The 17774-nt window shown below is 34.6% G+C and overlaps 1 protein-coding gene across 1 annotated transcript; it reads left to right on the top strand.

The window, feature by feature from the left end:
* The first annotated feature begins 4084 nt into the window (after positions 1 to 4084).
* Positions 4085 to 13466, top strand: LOC110454503 (adenylate cyclase type 3-like). Its single transcript, XM_021504019.1, has 7 exons — positions 4085 to 4093; positions 4396 to 4514; positions 8115 to 8226; positions 9261 to 9388; positions 10222 to 10368; positions 12824 to 12965; positions 13374 to 13466. The coding sequence occupies exons 1-7, from the start codon at positions 4085 to 4087 to the stop codon at positions 13464 to 13466; spliced, it is 750 nt and encodes a 249-aa protein (XP_021359694.1).
* The last annotated feature ends 4308 nt before the right edge of the window (positions 13467 to 17774 follow it).

Raw genomic sequence — 17774 nt, 5'->3', positions numbered from 1 at the left:
AAAGCCGATCTATCATCAGAATGAGTAGAGCGTTGTGAGCAGAATACATCTTACTCCATCAAAAATAACCGACTCATCATTAGAATGGGTACAAAGCTGTGAACAGAATACAGCTGACTTCATACAGTAGTATAGAGCTTTGATGACAAACAGTCTTGTTCTATAAAAACAAAACATCGCCCAAATACCGGATTGAGTGCAGATATTAACGAAAATCAATCTTACTACATAAAAAAAAACATCACCCTAACATCATAGTGAGTGCAGAGATGTGAGGAAAATCAATCTCACTACATAACAAAACACCGCCTTAACATCATAGTGAGTGCAGAGTTTTGAGGAAAATCAATCTTACTACATAACAAAACACCGCCCTAACATCATAGTGAGTGCAGAGTTGTGAGGAAAATCAATCTTATTACATCACAACACACCGCCCTAACATCATAGTGAGTGCAGAGTTGTGAGGAAAATCAATCTTATTACATCACAACACACCGCCCTAACATCATAGTGAGTGCAGAGTTGTGTGGAAAATCAATCTTACTACATAACAAAACACCGCGCTAACATCATAGTGAGTGCAGAGTTGTGTGGAAAATCAATCTTACTGTATACAAACAAAAACACCGCCCTACCTTCGGAATGACTGCAGAGCTTTAAGCAGAATATATGAGTGCAGAGATGTGAGGAAAATCAATCTCACTACATAACAAAACACCGCCTTAACATCATAGTGAGTGCAGAGTTTTGAGGAAAATCAATCTTACTACATAACAAAACACCGCGCTAACATCATAGTGAGTGCAGAGTTGTGTGGAAAACAAATCTTACTGTATACAAACAAAAACACCGCCCTACCTTCGGAATGACTGCAGAGCTTTAAGCAGAATATATGAGTGCAGAGATGTGAGGAAAATCAATCTCACTACATAACAAAACACCGCCTTAACATCATAGTGAGTGCAGAGTTTTGAGGAAAATCAATCTTACTACATAACAAAACACCGCCCTCGCATCATAGTGAGTGCAGAGTTGTGAGTAAAATCAATCTTACTACATAACAAAACACCGCCCTCACATCATAGTGAGTGCAGAGTTGTGAGTAAAATCAATCTTACTACAAAACAAAACACCGCCCTTACATCATAGTGAGTGCACATAGTGAGTGCAGAGTTGTGAGGAAAATCAATCTTACTACAAAACAAAACCCCGCCCTTACATCATAGTGAGTGCAGAGTTGTGAGGAAAATCAATCTTACTACAAAACAAAACACCGCCCTTACATCATAGTGAGTGCACATAGTGAGTGCAGAGTTGTGAGGAAAATCAATCTTACTACAAAACAAAACCCCGCCCTTACATCATAGTGAGTGCAGAGTTGTGTGGAAAATCAATCTTACTACATAACAAAACACCGCGCTAACATCATAGTGAGTGCAGAGTTGTGAGGAAAATCAATCTTACTACATCACAAAACACCGCCCTAACTTCATAGTGAGTGCAGAGTTGTGAGTAAAATCAATCTTACTACAAAACAAAACACCGCCCTTACATCATAGTGAGTGCACATAGTGAGTGCAGAGTTGTGAGGAAAATCAATCTTACTACATCACAAAACGCCGCCCTAACATCATAGTGAGTGCAGAGTTGTGTGGAAAACAAATCTTACTGTATACAAACAAAAACACCGCCCTACCTTCGGAATGACTGCAGAGCTTTAAGCAGAATATATGAGTGCAGAGATGTGAGGAAAATCAATCTCACTACATAACAAAACACCGCCTTAACATCATAGTGAGTGCAGAGTTTTGAGGAAAATCAATCTTACTACATAACAGAACACCGCCCTAACATCATAGTGAGTGCAGAGTTGTGTGGAAAACCAATCTTACTGTATACAAACAAAAACACCGCCCTACCTTCGGAATGACTGCAGAGCTTTAAGCAGAATATATCCTACTACTAACTAAGGAACATCAACCTATCATTAGAACTAGCGAGGAGATCGAGGAGGAGACATCTTTTTTTTTTACAAAGAACACCGACCTATCAACAGAATGAGTTCGGAGGCAATAAGCGTTGGTGTGCCTACCACACGGTTTAGGTCCTGTGATACGATAGATAACGCGGTGGAAAATGAACCTCTCTTTAGATTCGATCTGACGAATTACTTCAATGTGTGTAGACTCCAAAGGGAAAGAAAAAGATTTAAGAATTTTGTCCGATCTGATGTTGTGAGTTTACTGGACATATTGCCAGTTATAGGGTGTTTATACAACCTGTGTGCCTTAACTGATATCTGTCTGAGATGCGATACGTGTTTTGAAGACGTGTCTTTCTACATACACTTGATTGCGGCGATTCTCAATGGTGTCCTATGTGGGCTTCTATTAATTCAGAACATAAAAGTTAAACTTCCGGCCTTGGTCCCCCTGTTTCCTGTTTCAATAATCTTCGCTGTGATATTATGGGATGGAGCTACTGTTTTTTCCGGAGATATGTATCCACACCATTGGCTACAGTTACTGTTTTTTGTTGCTATGGTTACGTTTTCAGGCCGAATTATCTTACCTCTGTCAGTTTGCTTGATTTTGCTGACTTGTTTCTTCCTACTACACGGGACTTATATCAATCAATATCCACAAAATCACCAGTTGACCACTCAGGTATGTTATATCTTTAAAAACCATACTATATACACTGTAACATGCAATAAATTTCAGATGTTTTATCAAAAGTATCTTCTAATTTATAAAGCATTTAGAGACGTGCCTCCATGTGTGTCGTGCAAGCGTGCATATGTGTATGTGTGCCAGAGACAGGGTATTTTGGTGAAATTACCTTCTGGTGATAGCGCGGATCTGATGCCGTTTTTGTAATGCTATCTCACTGAAATACCATGCCGAAGGCACCCAGCACAGTTTTCCGCCCGGTCACATTATACTGACAACGGGTAGACCAGTTGTTGCCATTATCCCAAATGCTGAACGTTAAGCAGGGAAAGATCATAATGTGTTTGGACAAAAAAATGTCGTATCAAGCAATACTCTATAAAATACCCTTTGTTACATGTTTAAACCGATCAATCAGGGGCCGTGTTCTAGAAACCGTTTTCATGCTTAAATTCACATTCTGTACGCAAACTCCATTTCTTATTTCGGTGATAAACTATCTATGTTTTATTGACGGGAATCCCAAAACTGTAACAATGACACTAGTCGGCTAAATATTTAATTACAGAATTCGAGAGATCATTCTAATTGGATTGACCAGTCTCTCAAAATATCGGTTGTCTAGGATGCGCTCGCCGAATTAGAATAAACGTTTTATCGTGTACTTTTTTCTTGTCATTAATGACATATGTGACTGAATGTATTTTTCAATGGTTAACGTTTGATTTTGATCTTTCTGTACATTTTTCCAAAGTTTCATAGCGGTTTTTTTGCTTGTTTTTATTTTACTATTAATTTTTCTCTTGTTTACTTTGATATATATCACACGTCATAAAAATCAAGGGATTAGCAAGACTCGAACGAAACTTCATTTAACACGGATATTTGGAAACAGTCATGTATTTGTATCCTGTATAACAAAATGAAATGACGTCTTAAAAATACTTAGCAATGCTTCTTCTTTCATTGAATCATTTCTGTTACATTACATTATGCAAGGGGCCGCGGTGGCCAAGTGGTTAAGGCGTCTGACATTCTGCTACCACTAGCCCTCCACCACTGGGTCGCGGGGTCGAGGCCTACGTGGGGCAGTCGCCAGGTACTGGCCGTCGGTCGGTGGTTTTTCTCCGGGAACTCCGGCTTTCCTCCACCACCACCACCTGGCACGTCCTTAAATGACCATGGCTGTTTATAGGACTTAAAACAAACAAACAAACAAACATTATGCATTACAATGACCTTAAATGATGTTTTTTTTCTAATTACAGATTTCCACGAGTGTGATAGTGTTTCTTTGTATTACTGTACATGGGTTCGCTGCTCACTATTCACTGGAAAATGAATACCTTATGAATTTTCTTGAGAACTTAAGATTCTCCAAGTATGAAAAAATCGTTTCTGAAGAACAAATGGTGAAGGTAAAACCGAGTTACTCCACTTTTTACAAGAACTGTTTTTTAAAGATCACGATACTAGTTAATACGTTGTTCTGTTATAGATAAAACTATTGCAATATAGCATGTTGGGGGTAGATCTAGCACATTTTAACGCATCGAAAATAAATAATGTTATGTTTATTTTTGCACATCTTCGTTGCTAAATAGTCAAGTAAAGTTAATTAGTTATGCTTATTTTATATATTCAGAAAATTTGATGCAACTATTTTCCACTTTCATTATAATGTACTATTTAATGAAAATAATTATGTTAATGTTCGCAGGATCGAATCATGAAAGCAGCGTTTCCGAAATACATTGCTGAGGAAATAACACGAGCGTTTGATGCAAACACAACCGGTCCATTTCGTAAGATGTTCATCACGAAAAGTGACAATGTAACGTAAGTTCTATTGTATCTTTATCAACAGGGTGATATATTTTTCAGGAAGATATAACATTATGTTACGTCAATATATAGTTCGTTACATAGCTATACCAGCCACGAAATCATACAGGTCTTGACATCTTACTAGCAGGAATATCTATGATAAATGATTGAAAATGATTTACGAAAACAAAATTTCCAATAACAGTTAAACCTCGATATAATGCCCCTCAATTTATCGCCAAACCCCTTTTTATCGCCAAAATGTCTCTGAATAAGTGTTGGCGATGTTAAATGTTTTATTTTTCTTCTTTAACAAAAAAAGAAAGGCTGAGCATTCCTTTTATAATAATTTTTTATTCAAGATGTTTGTTGAATATGATAGGTAAATAACATGTATTTACAATATTTCTTATTATATTCGAAACACGTAAAACAAATCACACTTTGCTCTGAATAACTTTTAACACGCTTTAACGAATACTAGTCGCGTTGTAGTCTGGTGGTTATCGTCGAGTGATCTGTATCAATGCTGTGTTTATGTATAACAACCTTATTTAAGCTCGCAAACGAAGCTGATTCATCAATTGATAACGAGGCTTTGGACTCATTCTGGTTTACAACCAACTGGTAATTTGTACCATTTACATTGAAATGCATTAGACTAAACGATGTTAATGGAGTTTTGATAGGTTTACTGGGCTCGGGTGTCCGCATTTCGTGATATAGAAACATTACGGGAATATGAGATGTCTTTATTTCCGCACCCTGACAGGTAGCACCAGTTTTCCACACTCCATTTGTAACTCGATACGTTTGACCAATACGACTTTTGAACACATCAATAGTCCTCATTCTTCTAGCGCCGACAGGAAGATGAGTTAATTGATAATTTAGATTGGAAAGTTAGGGTTTTCATTACATTAAATGAAATATGGGATCAAGTTCGTTTTCCCTACATTTTGAATTTGTGTTTAGAAAAGTAGGAAACTAATTATTTAATCAATGATTATTTTTTTTCGTTTATATATCTACACTTCATCATTTATCATAGGAACTCTTTCCTCAACTTAACCCAAATTAATTCTTCGATGATTAGATTTTGATTTCTCTAAATCGATAGTCCATTATTCGTAGTTTTTTTTATTTGATAAATTTTATATGTGAAAAGATACATTTTCCTCAAACTACATATTCGTGACTCTGAAAGGTGTTTAATATGTAAAAACTATATATTGCATACCGGAACATTTTCGCCTAATAAAACTTTCAACCTTCTCCTAAAAATTCAATTTTCGCCTTATAAATCTGTCAACCTTTTCCTATAAATTCAATTTTCGCGGAGTAAAACTTTCACCCTTCTCCTATGAATTCAATTTTCCACCAGTGTAAATTTCGCCCTTTACAGAAAATTACCTTGTATATTAAATTGTCCACCTGTATTCGCTATAATAATAAATCCGCCCTCGTCAGGGACGGCGAAAAAGTCGAAATTTAACTGCGGAGACAAATACCTGGAAAATAGTATTTCTGTTCTATTTTCCTTTGAAATTATGTGGTTTCTGAAGTTTGTGAAGACGTCTATAAAATAATCTTCGTAACAAGGCGGTTGATTAAGTTTGTGGATTATTAGCATATCCGAGGTTGGCGTAGCTTTAAAGCTGCAATATATTCTGGCACGGATTTCACAAAAATTGGTTAAGATATAGATTGTCTGTTTTAGCCAATAGCTGTTAACTTGTTCCGTGTTACATGATTTTGTAGGCACCTTGACCTTTTCGCTGTATTTTACATATGATTCAAAGCACTTGATAAATGTGATATGTTTAATTTTATGTTTAAGATGATACAATAACCTTTTATAATCCTAAAGGGCGTTTTATCTAGAAAACAATATATATATTTCTCTTCTTTTTCACAAGGAAATGATGATGATTATTTTTAACGTAATGAAAGGGTTTACTTATTGTTTTACGCAATAAGGTGACTGCCTCTGCTTGTTGACTATCAGCACCCGAAAATGGCTGTAGCCTTGTAGTTGGTTGGTACTTATTCCGTCATTGGTTTAGATATTAATTTATGTTGAATCCAAACATTGTTAGATTATAAAGGGATATATAGGCACTTTTCTTTTTCATTGTAGTATATACATTGTTTGGATCACAGAACATTCATCAGACATTAAGTACCTATAATAAGTAGTAAATGGACAAAATTGAAATATGATGCAGGCATTTTCAAAACTTCTTTTTAGCAATAAAACAATATTTTCAGAAAGGCACTTATACTCGTCGGTTTTCTAGAAATTGCTCTTTTAGCCTATCCTGTTATGGATGTCAAACAAACTGTCATTTTCTTGTCCAAATACCATTGCCAAGAAGTAAAATTTTGATGTTTGGGGCATGAGTAAATTTTCAAAAATATTTAGCTCTTTTGCATAATACTGTATACTTGGAAAGTTTCGCTCTGTCAAACTTTCTCCCTTAGCCAATGAAATCATTTTGCGCCAAGCGTTAATGTCGCCGTTCATATTTAATTCATATGTTTATATACTCTTTACTTTACCTACTATATACGCTGCAATTATAAATTCGCCCTTTTTATGACTCACACAACTAAATTATTTACTATATGTTATTACCAAACATTTTAGCTAATAACTTTAATATTTGAAGTTCAAAACTAGTGACAACTGTCTAGATTCATAAATACATACCTTGCAAAGGTTACAAAATGACTTTTTTGGTAGATTTAGTGGCATATCGGAGTGTCACAGCGCCAGGAAGTTGACAACCGGAAGTTTACAAGCAAAACAGGTGATCCAAAATAGAAACGCCTACAGGCATTTTGCCCCTGTGCAAATCCGCACACAGACATGGAAATGTATCAAAAGTATTTCATTTATCTAAAAAATCTGTCATCAGTTCCTTATTAAACTCCTTCAGTGGCCCAGTAGTTTGCCGGAACTTATTTAAGATAGGAACTACAAACGTATGAAACACTTGCTGATTGGCTGATTTAGTTGTGCGAGACCTTAAGCGGAAGGCGGAAAAGGCAAAAATAAAACTGCAGCGAAAATTTCCGAGGAGTCAGTATATTGTTTATTGATTTCTTTATATAAATATTATGATTACTTCTGTCTGGCGTTTAGATGAGATTGAAATAAAAAGCTGATATAAACTATTTTTTCCCTCAGCTTCATGACCTGTGATAAATCAAATCACTATACAAACCGGGATAACTTTCACGAATATTAAGTTCTCCTTCTGTAATTAATATGCTTGTCTCATATGAATTGCTACCTTGAAGTATGAACTTTGTATCCGGAAGGAAGTATTAAGCAATACTGAGCGAGGTTTTCATGTCCCTCGTTAATCCTTTCATGTCAATACAGAAGATAAATCTATCTGAACTCAAAATCAATACAAACTCTTAACAACAGAAATTGAATTGAAATCAAAGTAGATGGTACCATGAACTGCTCTCACGACCTATGATATAATGAACTGGATTTTGTTCCATTGAAGTTGAAGTATGTCAGTCCTGATTTAGGATATTCTTTAGACTTAATGCAAATTAATTTATATTTAACACACTACTCATTGTTTTTTTTAGCATTGTTTTTGCGGATATAGATGGATTCACATCGATTTCGTCCATCTACAGTGCTGAACGGCTTGTTAATATGCTAAACGAGATTTTCATCTCCTTTGACAAAATAGCAGACGTAAGTTTTGAATATTTTTTGCATATCAACCTAACCAAGTAGGATTTTATATATCACTCAAACAACTAAGTTGAACATGTCACTGAGTCACTCCTGACAGTAATGCTTTATCAGAAACTCATAAAAACTTTGTATATATTAATCAATTCATTAAATTGTACACCATGTAATTTACTTTTTGGTTTGCAATGTCAATAATGAAAGAGTCGTGGCCTATAGAGCTGATTGATAATTCGCCATTTCCGCAATTGTTTGTGAAAAGCACTTAACTTACTTTTGATTTATTTATTTATGCAAGGCCTTAAAATGTGTACCACAGAATTGATTAGTGTGTGTTACTCTCGACAACTATGTCTTTTTACATGTCACTCATGCAAATTACGTTTTTGTTTTTGTATACAAGACAACTGTATTTGTCGCACGAAATTGAAATGTGTATCTTGTATGTTTTAACACTTTCATCATGAAAATGACATCACTAGGTAAACGGACAATAATAATAATTACCTAAGTACGTGATGAAACACTGGCGGGGATTTACTAGAAGCCATTTTATTAGGTGTTTTTTGTTGTTTTCCTAACACAGATCTATGGGCTTTGTCAAATGTGATATAGCTTGTGAAATTTTGTTTTCTTGTGGATTCTATGAGGACATTAAACATCAACATTTGTTGTCTTAAAAGATGCATCTAAAAATGCTTGTACGTGTTGATATTTATATTTGTTCGGTAATACAAAATTAAGACCAACCCTTGAAAAACTGCTTTGAACATTAGTCAGTGTTTACAGGAGGCCATGTATTCCGTCTTTGCGTATTGCAGAGTTATCCTCTCTTGAGAGCAGGTATTGATTGTTGCGTCATTTGTTTTTGAGAGTAACGTCATCAATTTTTGAGAAAAACGACGTAATTTTCTCACACGAACCAATGACGTAACAATCAATTCCTGCTCTCAAGAAAAGATAACTCTGCAATACGCAAAGACGGAATATGGTATTGTATGCAATTAATACGTATTGTTTGACTCCTCCAACAGAAATATCACCAGCTGAGGCTGAAGATTCTGGGGGATTGTTACTACTGTATATGTGGGGTACCGGAGCCCCGAACAGACCACGCCCATCTATCTGTGTGTATGGGGTTTGGCATCATTAACGCTATAAAGTGAGTCTAAAGTCAACACCTATGCTAGGGTGTTATTGATATATTATGTGATGAAAATAACCACCTTTCATGTTATCAGACAATGCACGGCATATACATTAATCATAGAAGACTGCACGGCATATAAATTAATCATAGAAGATTTTGATTGAAGAAAATGTTAAGAACGTTTGCTTGAAATAATCGTAACCATATTTTTTGTCCATTGTCATATTTTATTGATATTTTAATTGTACTTCGGTATATGTATATAAACATGGCGACACCTTAAGTATCTCAGAACTGTCCGGATGTCAGAACAATAAACACGTGATCAAGAAACACTTATATCATCGAAATACCGCGGGCGGTGAGAGGATCACGTAAGCTTATTTAACACTAAGTCATGTACTTGTTCCCAATACAAATAACAAAATAGGCCAGAAACAAAATGCAGTAACCAAATTTTGTTTTGTTGCAATATAATTTTCGGCTTTTCGCCCTCTGGAATGAGGTGAATTTATCAGTACGGCGAACATTAGTCTACAATATATTTAACTGAAGTAGATAACGAAATACATTTATTTCAAAATACCTTACATACAAAAATGTTTGTCAGAAACCTTTAAAATTGAATTTACGATATAGTCAATCCATGTAAAGTACTATGATTAAAACTAAAGAAGTACTGATTTTGTATATATATCCCTCCTTCTCCATCGTCAGTTTTTTCGAATATGGATATTTGTAAATATGTTAGCAGAATAAGCATCTTTTAAATATGTATCGTGCAACAGCATCAAAATCCAAAGGAAATTGTAAATACTGTAATTCTCCTACTGATAATTCTTCAGGACAATTTCGACAAAAGTCAGCATGCGCGTAGGAATACACACTGGAAGTGTATTAAGTGGTGTCATCGGCCTTAGCCAATGGCAGTTCGATGTTCTTGGGCAAGATGTTAAGATAGCCAACCTAATGGAGAGCTCTGGAATAGCAGGGTAAGTATATATACGGTGATTGTATATGTTTAAAAATATATCAATGAATTAAATGTCATATCAGAAAACCTAACTAAGACATATCATAAAATGTATTATATCATAAATCATCATATGAGAAGAAATTAAGTATATAAGCAAACCTATGAAAGACATATAATAAAATTTATATATTATAATAATATCTACAGAGGATATGCTAAAATATAAAGCGTATATATATATATATATAGTAGATAATAAATAAATAAGTCCTTGCGAAGGAAAATATAGAATAAAAACATAAATTTTTCAGATCGTCCGCTAGGCCTTTCTGCCTTCTAGGTCTTCTTCAGGCGGATTGATGTTTATTTATCACCGTTGGTTACATGACGTCATCAATATTTGTATAGTCAACAATTTTAGTGACGTCATAAATAAACAAGCATAGTGACGTCACAAACATTACCAAGACAAAGAAAACATCTACATACAATACATTGCAAAAATAATTGTGCATTCAAGCTGGGTTTGAGGACTTTTATAAACATATTTTCTTTAATTTCTCTTGCAACTACATCGTCGCTATTCAGTTTGTAAATAGGTAACACATGAAAATCATATTTAGAACATTGATGCATATGTTTGCTAACTTTTAAAAATCTTAGTTCATTATCCTTCATGTGTTGTCTATGTACATTCATTCGTATTCTCAATTCACATCCAGTCTGTCCGATATAAAATTCACCACATTGTTTACATATTAAAGAGTAAATAACATTCTTAGAATAACAGTTAATTTCTGACCTAATTTCTAATTTGGAACCATTTGCAAAAACGTAGTCTTTACATTCAATGCTAATCTTACATGTACCACACCTTGGTTTCTTACAATTTTATTTACATCAGTGACAACATTTGTGGTATTCATATCAAATTTGGATGTACATAGTAAACGTTTCAAGTTTTTAGGTTGTCTTTTACAGTTTATAATCTTCTTCTTATCAAAAATACACTTCATATTCTCACTGTTTTTCATAAAATTTACAAAATGTTTAACGACAGGAAACATATAACATTTATTTGGATTGTAAGTAGTAACAAATGGTATGATATCAGCATCTTTGGTGTTAGCTCTTTCTAGATTAACACTGACAGGGCCTTTCTCTTTAGCTCTTTGTATGGCGTTTAGTACCACTTCAGCAGGATAACGTTTGCTTTTAAGATAAAGTTTCAAATCGTCCAATCTATCTTCTAATATTTTTTTATCGCTAACAACCGTGACTAATTTCGATGCTAAACCATATGGAATGTTAAGCTTAGTGTGTTTAGCATGATTTGAAAAGAAATCCAAATAATTGTGAGAATCTGTAGGTTTACAATATATATCGCTAACAATATTTTGTCCTTTAATTTCTACAAAAATATCCAAGAAAGGTATTCCTTTTTCACTTAACTCCATTGTGTAATTCAAATCGGGATGCAAGGCATTTAGCATATTGAAAAATTCCAGAAGATTCTCACCTGGAGGCCAAATAATAAAGCAATCATCTAGAAATCTCAAAAAGTTGTCTTTAAAATAATTTGCAAAAGTAACACTAAATGTGTTTTTAACATTTGTATAAAGTTTATCTTCTAAATACCCAAGGACAAGCGTCGCATAGGTAGGGGCCACCTTTGTTCCCATTGCAGTACCTTTACACTGTTGGTAAAAATTACCATTAAAACAAAACGTATTGTTTTCCAATACAATTTTTAATGCTTCAACAATGAATTGTTTATCAAATCTAGAATCTACTTTTCCAGGACATTTATTCAACCAATAGCTAATTGCCTCAATTCCCAAATTATGTGGAATATTTGTATACAAGCTTATTACACCAAAAGTTACAAGTTTACAATCCTCCTTAACTTGATTCGGCAAATGAGACAAAAAGTCTATATCATCACGTATAAAACTCTTTACCTCCGTACATAGAGGTTTCAGAAGCAAGTCTAAAAGATGACTTAAACGTTGAGTAACGCTTTCCGGACCACCAACTATAGGTCTGAATTTAAGATCGTTGGGAGATTTTAGGCAAATGTATTCAGCACCTTGCTCTTTGATAGCTTTTGAAATTAATTCACTTTTGTGTATCTTTGGAAGACCATAAAAATAACTTTACCGTCCAAAAAATTGAATGTTCAACCATGGAATAGGAAGTTTGTCAGCATTCCTTCGTTGTATTATTAGACTTATGGATCCCGAACATTTTCAATGTTTCTAGATTTTGAAGGAACCAAATAATGGCTGTTATAGGACAGTTATCTCAGCTAACCGTCAACGGCGCCATATTTGAAATAAGTATCAATCCGCCGACCATTTTGTCACTGCATATACGCTACATTATACGCCGTCTGATTATAGGGGGAAAACACAGCGCAGTGGACCTCAACAAGCTTTTTCCAATTATCGTTCTTTTAATGTTTACGACAGGAAAGTCCATATAACACATGTTACACGTGCGTTAATAAGCAACGACTACGTCATCACACCTAGCAAGGCCGGACAAAAGGTGGAATTCCTTAAACGTGCGGGTATACGTACGTTCTTCATTGCGCAGGCTACCAATCAACAGGTAAGTACAGGTGCTAAAGCTACTTAATCCTATCAGCAGGAACATATTGCTGTTTATGGTATTTTACGTCATTCAGCGATGCAAAAATATGTGTTTTTGGTTAAGGTCAATTTCTTTGTATTTTGTTTCTGAATTCGACATATGTTTTTGTCCTTGTATTGGCAGTGTGCTTGTATTGTTCTCGCCCTTTCTTTTCAATCTGTCGATTGAATCAATAATCGAACAGCGGTGATCTGTACATCAATAAATCCAGTGTATTATGGATGTGCAATGCGATTTAAATTATCAGGTTCCTTATAGTTTTGTCGTTTTAAGTCCTCATTTCAAATAAGCTGGAAACAATCGTTATTTTGGTCCATTTTCAGGTTTGCAGACAAAATAATAATTTAACATTTTTCTACACACTAGCAAGCAGAGGCAGCAGAAGATGAAGACATATCACAACCCGATACCGAAGAGCGTCTGCATGCAATACCCGATATGTATGATACCCCTTCGTAAGTAAAACATCCAATATCTTCTTGTTATATAAGTGAATCTACTGGGCCCGTATTCATGAAACTGTTCTTATGCCATAGCGTACATTCTGTGAATTTCTTGGTCCCGTTTTCATGAAACCATTCTCATGCTCAGGTTATGTGCTGAAAGCCAATGTCTTGATTCGGTGCTAAATTACTGATGTCACATTATGTCAATGATTTGTAAGAATATTCTAGATATTGAATACTGTTTTCAATGTTTTGACTTCACTTATTTTACCTATTTTCATGATTTATGCATGTTTCAAGAAAGGTGATTTGAGAGAACAGAGTCCACACTTAGCATTAGAACGGTTTTGTGAATACGGATCTCGTTTTGGTAAAATGTTATTAAATGATTAAATGGGAATTTTATTTAAATTCTGTCACTGATTATCACATTTTTTTTTTTTTTTTTTCATTATGTCATATTTATTATGATTAAACGAAAAGCATGAAAAAGAGAGAATTTATAAACAATGATAAAATACAGAATATAGTAGATCAATCGAAATATTATATATTGAATTGATTATACTTATATTAGGGTACGGTGCACTCCTTGAGGATTACTTTAACTAAAGTAGAGAAAGAGTTCCATGAATCGTAGGAATTTTATGGTTGGCAGAACACATACAGAAATAAAACAACATTGTCTTAATTGTTATAAGATTAAGCAGCACATCTACTAACACATATTTTTATCAAGGATACCCGTACTACTGCCAAACAATGTAACCACGCACTGAACACTGTTTTCCCGCCACAATAATAGCTTTGTTAATCATTAATGTAAATAAAACAATGCCTTGCGGGAGATGTATGAAAAATTATTATGTTGAATTAAAATTTAAAAAAAAAAAAAAAAAAGTGTTCGGAGTTTTAAAAAAGAACCTGGCTAGATCGGGTTAGGGCCATTTACTTAATATTGCTAACTGCCGAACATAACATTGGTCGAACATTGATTTTACTGTCATGGGGCGAATATTTGACTAGGCGAACGGTATATAGAATATGCATGTAACATCGGTTGCTTAACTTACTATAACATTTATATTTTTCCTATGCATTTTTTAACAGTGACGAAACGGACTGGTCTTCTGTTACTCTGAGATTCAGAAATACCGACATGGAAAATCTGTTTCGATCTCGCCGTCAATTCCTGCCCCTTCAGCCTTACTCTTATGTGTTTGCGCTAATGATCTTCTTCGTGAATAACTTTCCTTGTACGTTTATGTAAGTATAATGATTTTAAGAACAATACCACGTAACGAATGATTGCATACTGATTGGATTATTATATGCGTCCTCTGAGGTTAAAATTCCAATGGTAGACGCTAGAAGTGTTCCGATCCGTTAGTAATAACCTGTTAACATCGGTTGATGCTGTTGGATGTTTTGACGCAGTTTTAAGCCAACCCTTATTTGTGATGTCGAGGTTAAAAAGAGAGATATTGAAAAGGTACAATAAGACTTGAATCGATGTTAACGGAAAACGTCCTCTGAAGACTGCACTATGAGACCGCAGTACTGTAAACAGAAGGAAGTCATGTTTTAATTGATATTGTATCTATTTACATATTTACGTGTAATAAAATCTTAAGGTGCTGCAGTTGGTCAAAATCGTTGGAACATATTTCAACGCCACTGCAGCTACTACTTATATATACTACTGTAAAGCACATAATCCATTTAGTGTAAATGAATTTAACTATTAGTTCGTCATTATTTTTTGCATTGCATTGCAAAAGGATCATACTCTTTTTTTTTAAATCTGGAACTACTGCACTGAGCAGAACGACAATACTATGATTGCAATGCTTTGGATTGGTCCTATGATATTATATATAGTCAGTTGAGAACGCATTATTATATTTGAAGTGTTTTCTTCGAATGACAAATGTTATATATGATAAATAGAGTCTTACATTCGTATCCATGTCATATTGAATTTATTAACTCGTTCAATAAACTCAATATGACATATACACGCGCATATGAGAGCCTTTTTATGCTATAAGTAAACCTTTCACAAATTCTACCAACCCGAGAATTTATATTGACTGGAGGCCGACAGTATGTGAGCTAACACAAGCAGGTGGTTGATTCGTTAAGTGATGTTAGACGAGTTTTTTTTATTATCTTTGAATATGTGAAGCAAAACGAAACAGGTGGAGTGGGAGAAATATCAAAACTCTTTTGAAAAAGAAGAAAAGAAGAATACCTTAATTCAACTCTGGACTTTTCCTATTTCAGATGTTGGAAAAGTGTAGTTCCGGTGATTCTTGGATCAATCATTCTTTTATTTAACATTGCAACTATGACACAGGTAAGAGTGGTATTTTGATTTATCATGACAAAGCATGACAATGGTAAAAAAAAATATGAATATGCTTAACGGTGAATCCGATGCCCAGCTTGGAAATTCACGGGTTTCGCTCTCTTAGAATTAATTATGGCAAAATGATAATACTAATAAAAAGTCGAGGTTCTTTTATACTGCTTTATCACAACCTAGTACGGTGGTCGTCTCAAAGCGGTTCACAAAACATTATTCTTGGATATAGGGCCTTTTCAAACAGAAAATATCTTTCTCAACTCCCTGGGGAGCATACAGCCGGTGCTGCCATTTCGGCGCTCACAGCTAGCATTCAACAATTCTAGCACTGCCCAACCACGTACTCATTTACAGCTGAGTAGGCTGGAACAAGCGAAGTAAAGTATCTCTCTCAAAGAATCAACACAGTGCCGTTCCGTGACTCGAAACCACAACCCTTAGGTCACGAGCCTGGCCTCCTACCACTAGACTTTCGTGCCTCCAAAAGTTAAACATCAACTTCCGGATGCTACAAGTTGCTAAGCCTAGACTCTTTTAAAACTATCTTGAACGTGATCACTTGATGTTAGTGAAGTTCTTTTTTTAATCTTTACATGTGTGTCAGCCTAGCTATTGGTCATCCTTTTTGTGTCTGAACAAAGCAAGTTATTTATCGTAAGTCTTCGCTTTTGTGATGACACTTTCCAAGATGGCCTCAGACCTTGGATTTTAAAGACTATCATGGCTAGGATAAGACAGGTTTGCTTATTTGTTTGTTGTTTTATTAAGTTCTTAAATGCCATTTTCAAAAATTTAGATAATAATAATTTTCCACAATAATTCTGATTTACTGCAGGGGATGGACGGACTTACAGATAAAACGTTGGCCATACATTTGACTGAAAACATTTTTATATTTTTAACTGGTGTTGTTCTGCTTATCATCTGTGGAGACGCAGTGAGTTGTTTTTTAACCTTTTATATGCTACTATCACAGCGTATCATATCATAGAAATTATATTTAATATGATAATATATGATAGATATTTTTTGTGTTAAAAAAGAGATATTTGAAGTTACAATAATACCCATATCGGCGTTAACGTAGAAATATGATATACTATTATAAAAATAATATTTATATACACATAGTACACCTAACAAATGCGAATATATGTAACTTTATACGGCATATATCAAAACATTTTAGCAATAAAAACATCCTGTGCAAATGTTCACATATCATTTAGAACGATGTTATTTATCAATCCAACACAATTTTGTTGTTCAAGTAAATGGGATTGCTAGAGACGTATCAAAAGCTGCTAAACTTCGGTCAATTATATTCCAGGATGCATGGATACCGCACAGTGAACTGACATCTGTTGTCAATGGTACTGTTGGTCTACAGAGCAATTTGACATCATCGATGTCATTGGCCGTGTCAGATTATGTGATTTTGCAGTTTCTGCTGCTGATAATTGGGGTCAATGAGGCGTTGACATTAAGCCACGGTATCAAATGCGTCATCATGGTCCTCTTTGTCTTCAGCTTTCTCTCACTGCTAACATATCTACATCCTCACAACAGTTATTCACAGTAAGTAATTTGAACACAAAAAATGTTTGGCTTGTTTATGACTAATATTTCGTTTATGACACAAACGTTTGTATTCGTCAATGTGACACGTGAGATGTTTCTTTAAATTACATAACGAAACAAGTCTCAATAAAAGTCAAATTAGAACTGTATAATGATGCTGTAAATGTATTAATGTCAAAGAAACATATTTTTTTTTATTTTTTTACTTAAAATGGATACATGGCTTTAGCCCTAAAACAGATAAGAAAATGAAATATTAACTTTACAAGTTTACAAGTACCTTTTAGCGAATAACAAAATTCTAATATTTCTTGAGCCAGTTATAACACGAGAATATCAACAAATCCATAATTCGAACTTTTAATCAATGAA

This window comes from Mizuhopecten yessoensis, unplaced genomic scaffold, assembly GCF_002113885.1.
Source record: "Mizuhopecten yessoensis strain PY_sf001 unplaced genomic scaffold, ASM211388v2 scaffold7903, whole genome shotgun sequence".
NCBI lineage: Eukaryota > Metazoa > Mollusca > Bivalvia > Pectinida > Pectinidae > Mizuhopecten > Mizuhopecten yessoensis.
This window is presented reverse-complemented; position numbering and strand designations above follow the sequence as displayed.

What these genes read in the sequence shown, in the direction of transcription:
- LOC110454503 (XM_021504019.1), top strand. An exon ending in ACGAAAAGTGACAATGTAAC is followed by an intron (nt 4,515 to 8,114) that starts GTAAGTTCTATT and finishes TGTTTTTTTTAG; the next exon opens with CATTGTTTTTGCGGATATAG. An exon ending in CCTTTGACAAAATAGCAGAC is followed by an intron (nt 8,227 to 9,260) that starts GTAAGTTTTGAA and finishes CTCCTCCAACAG; the next exon opens with AAATATCACCAGCTGAGGCT.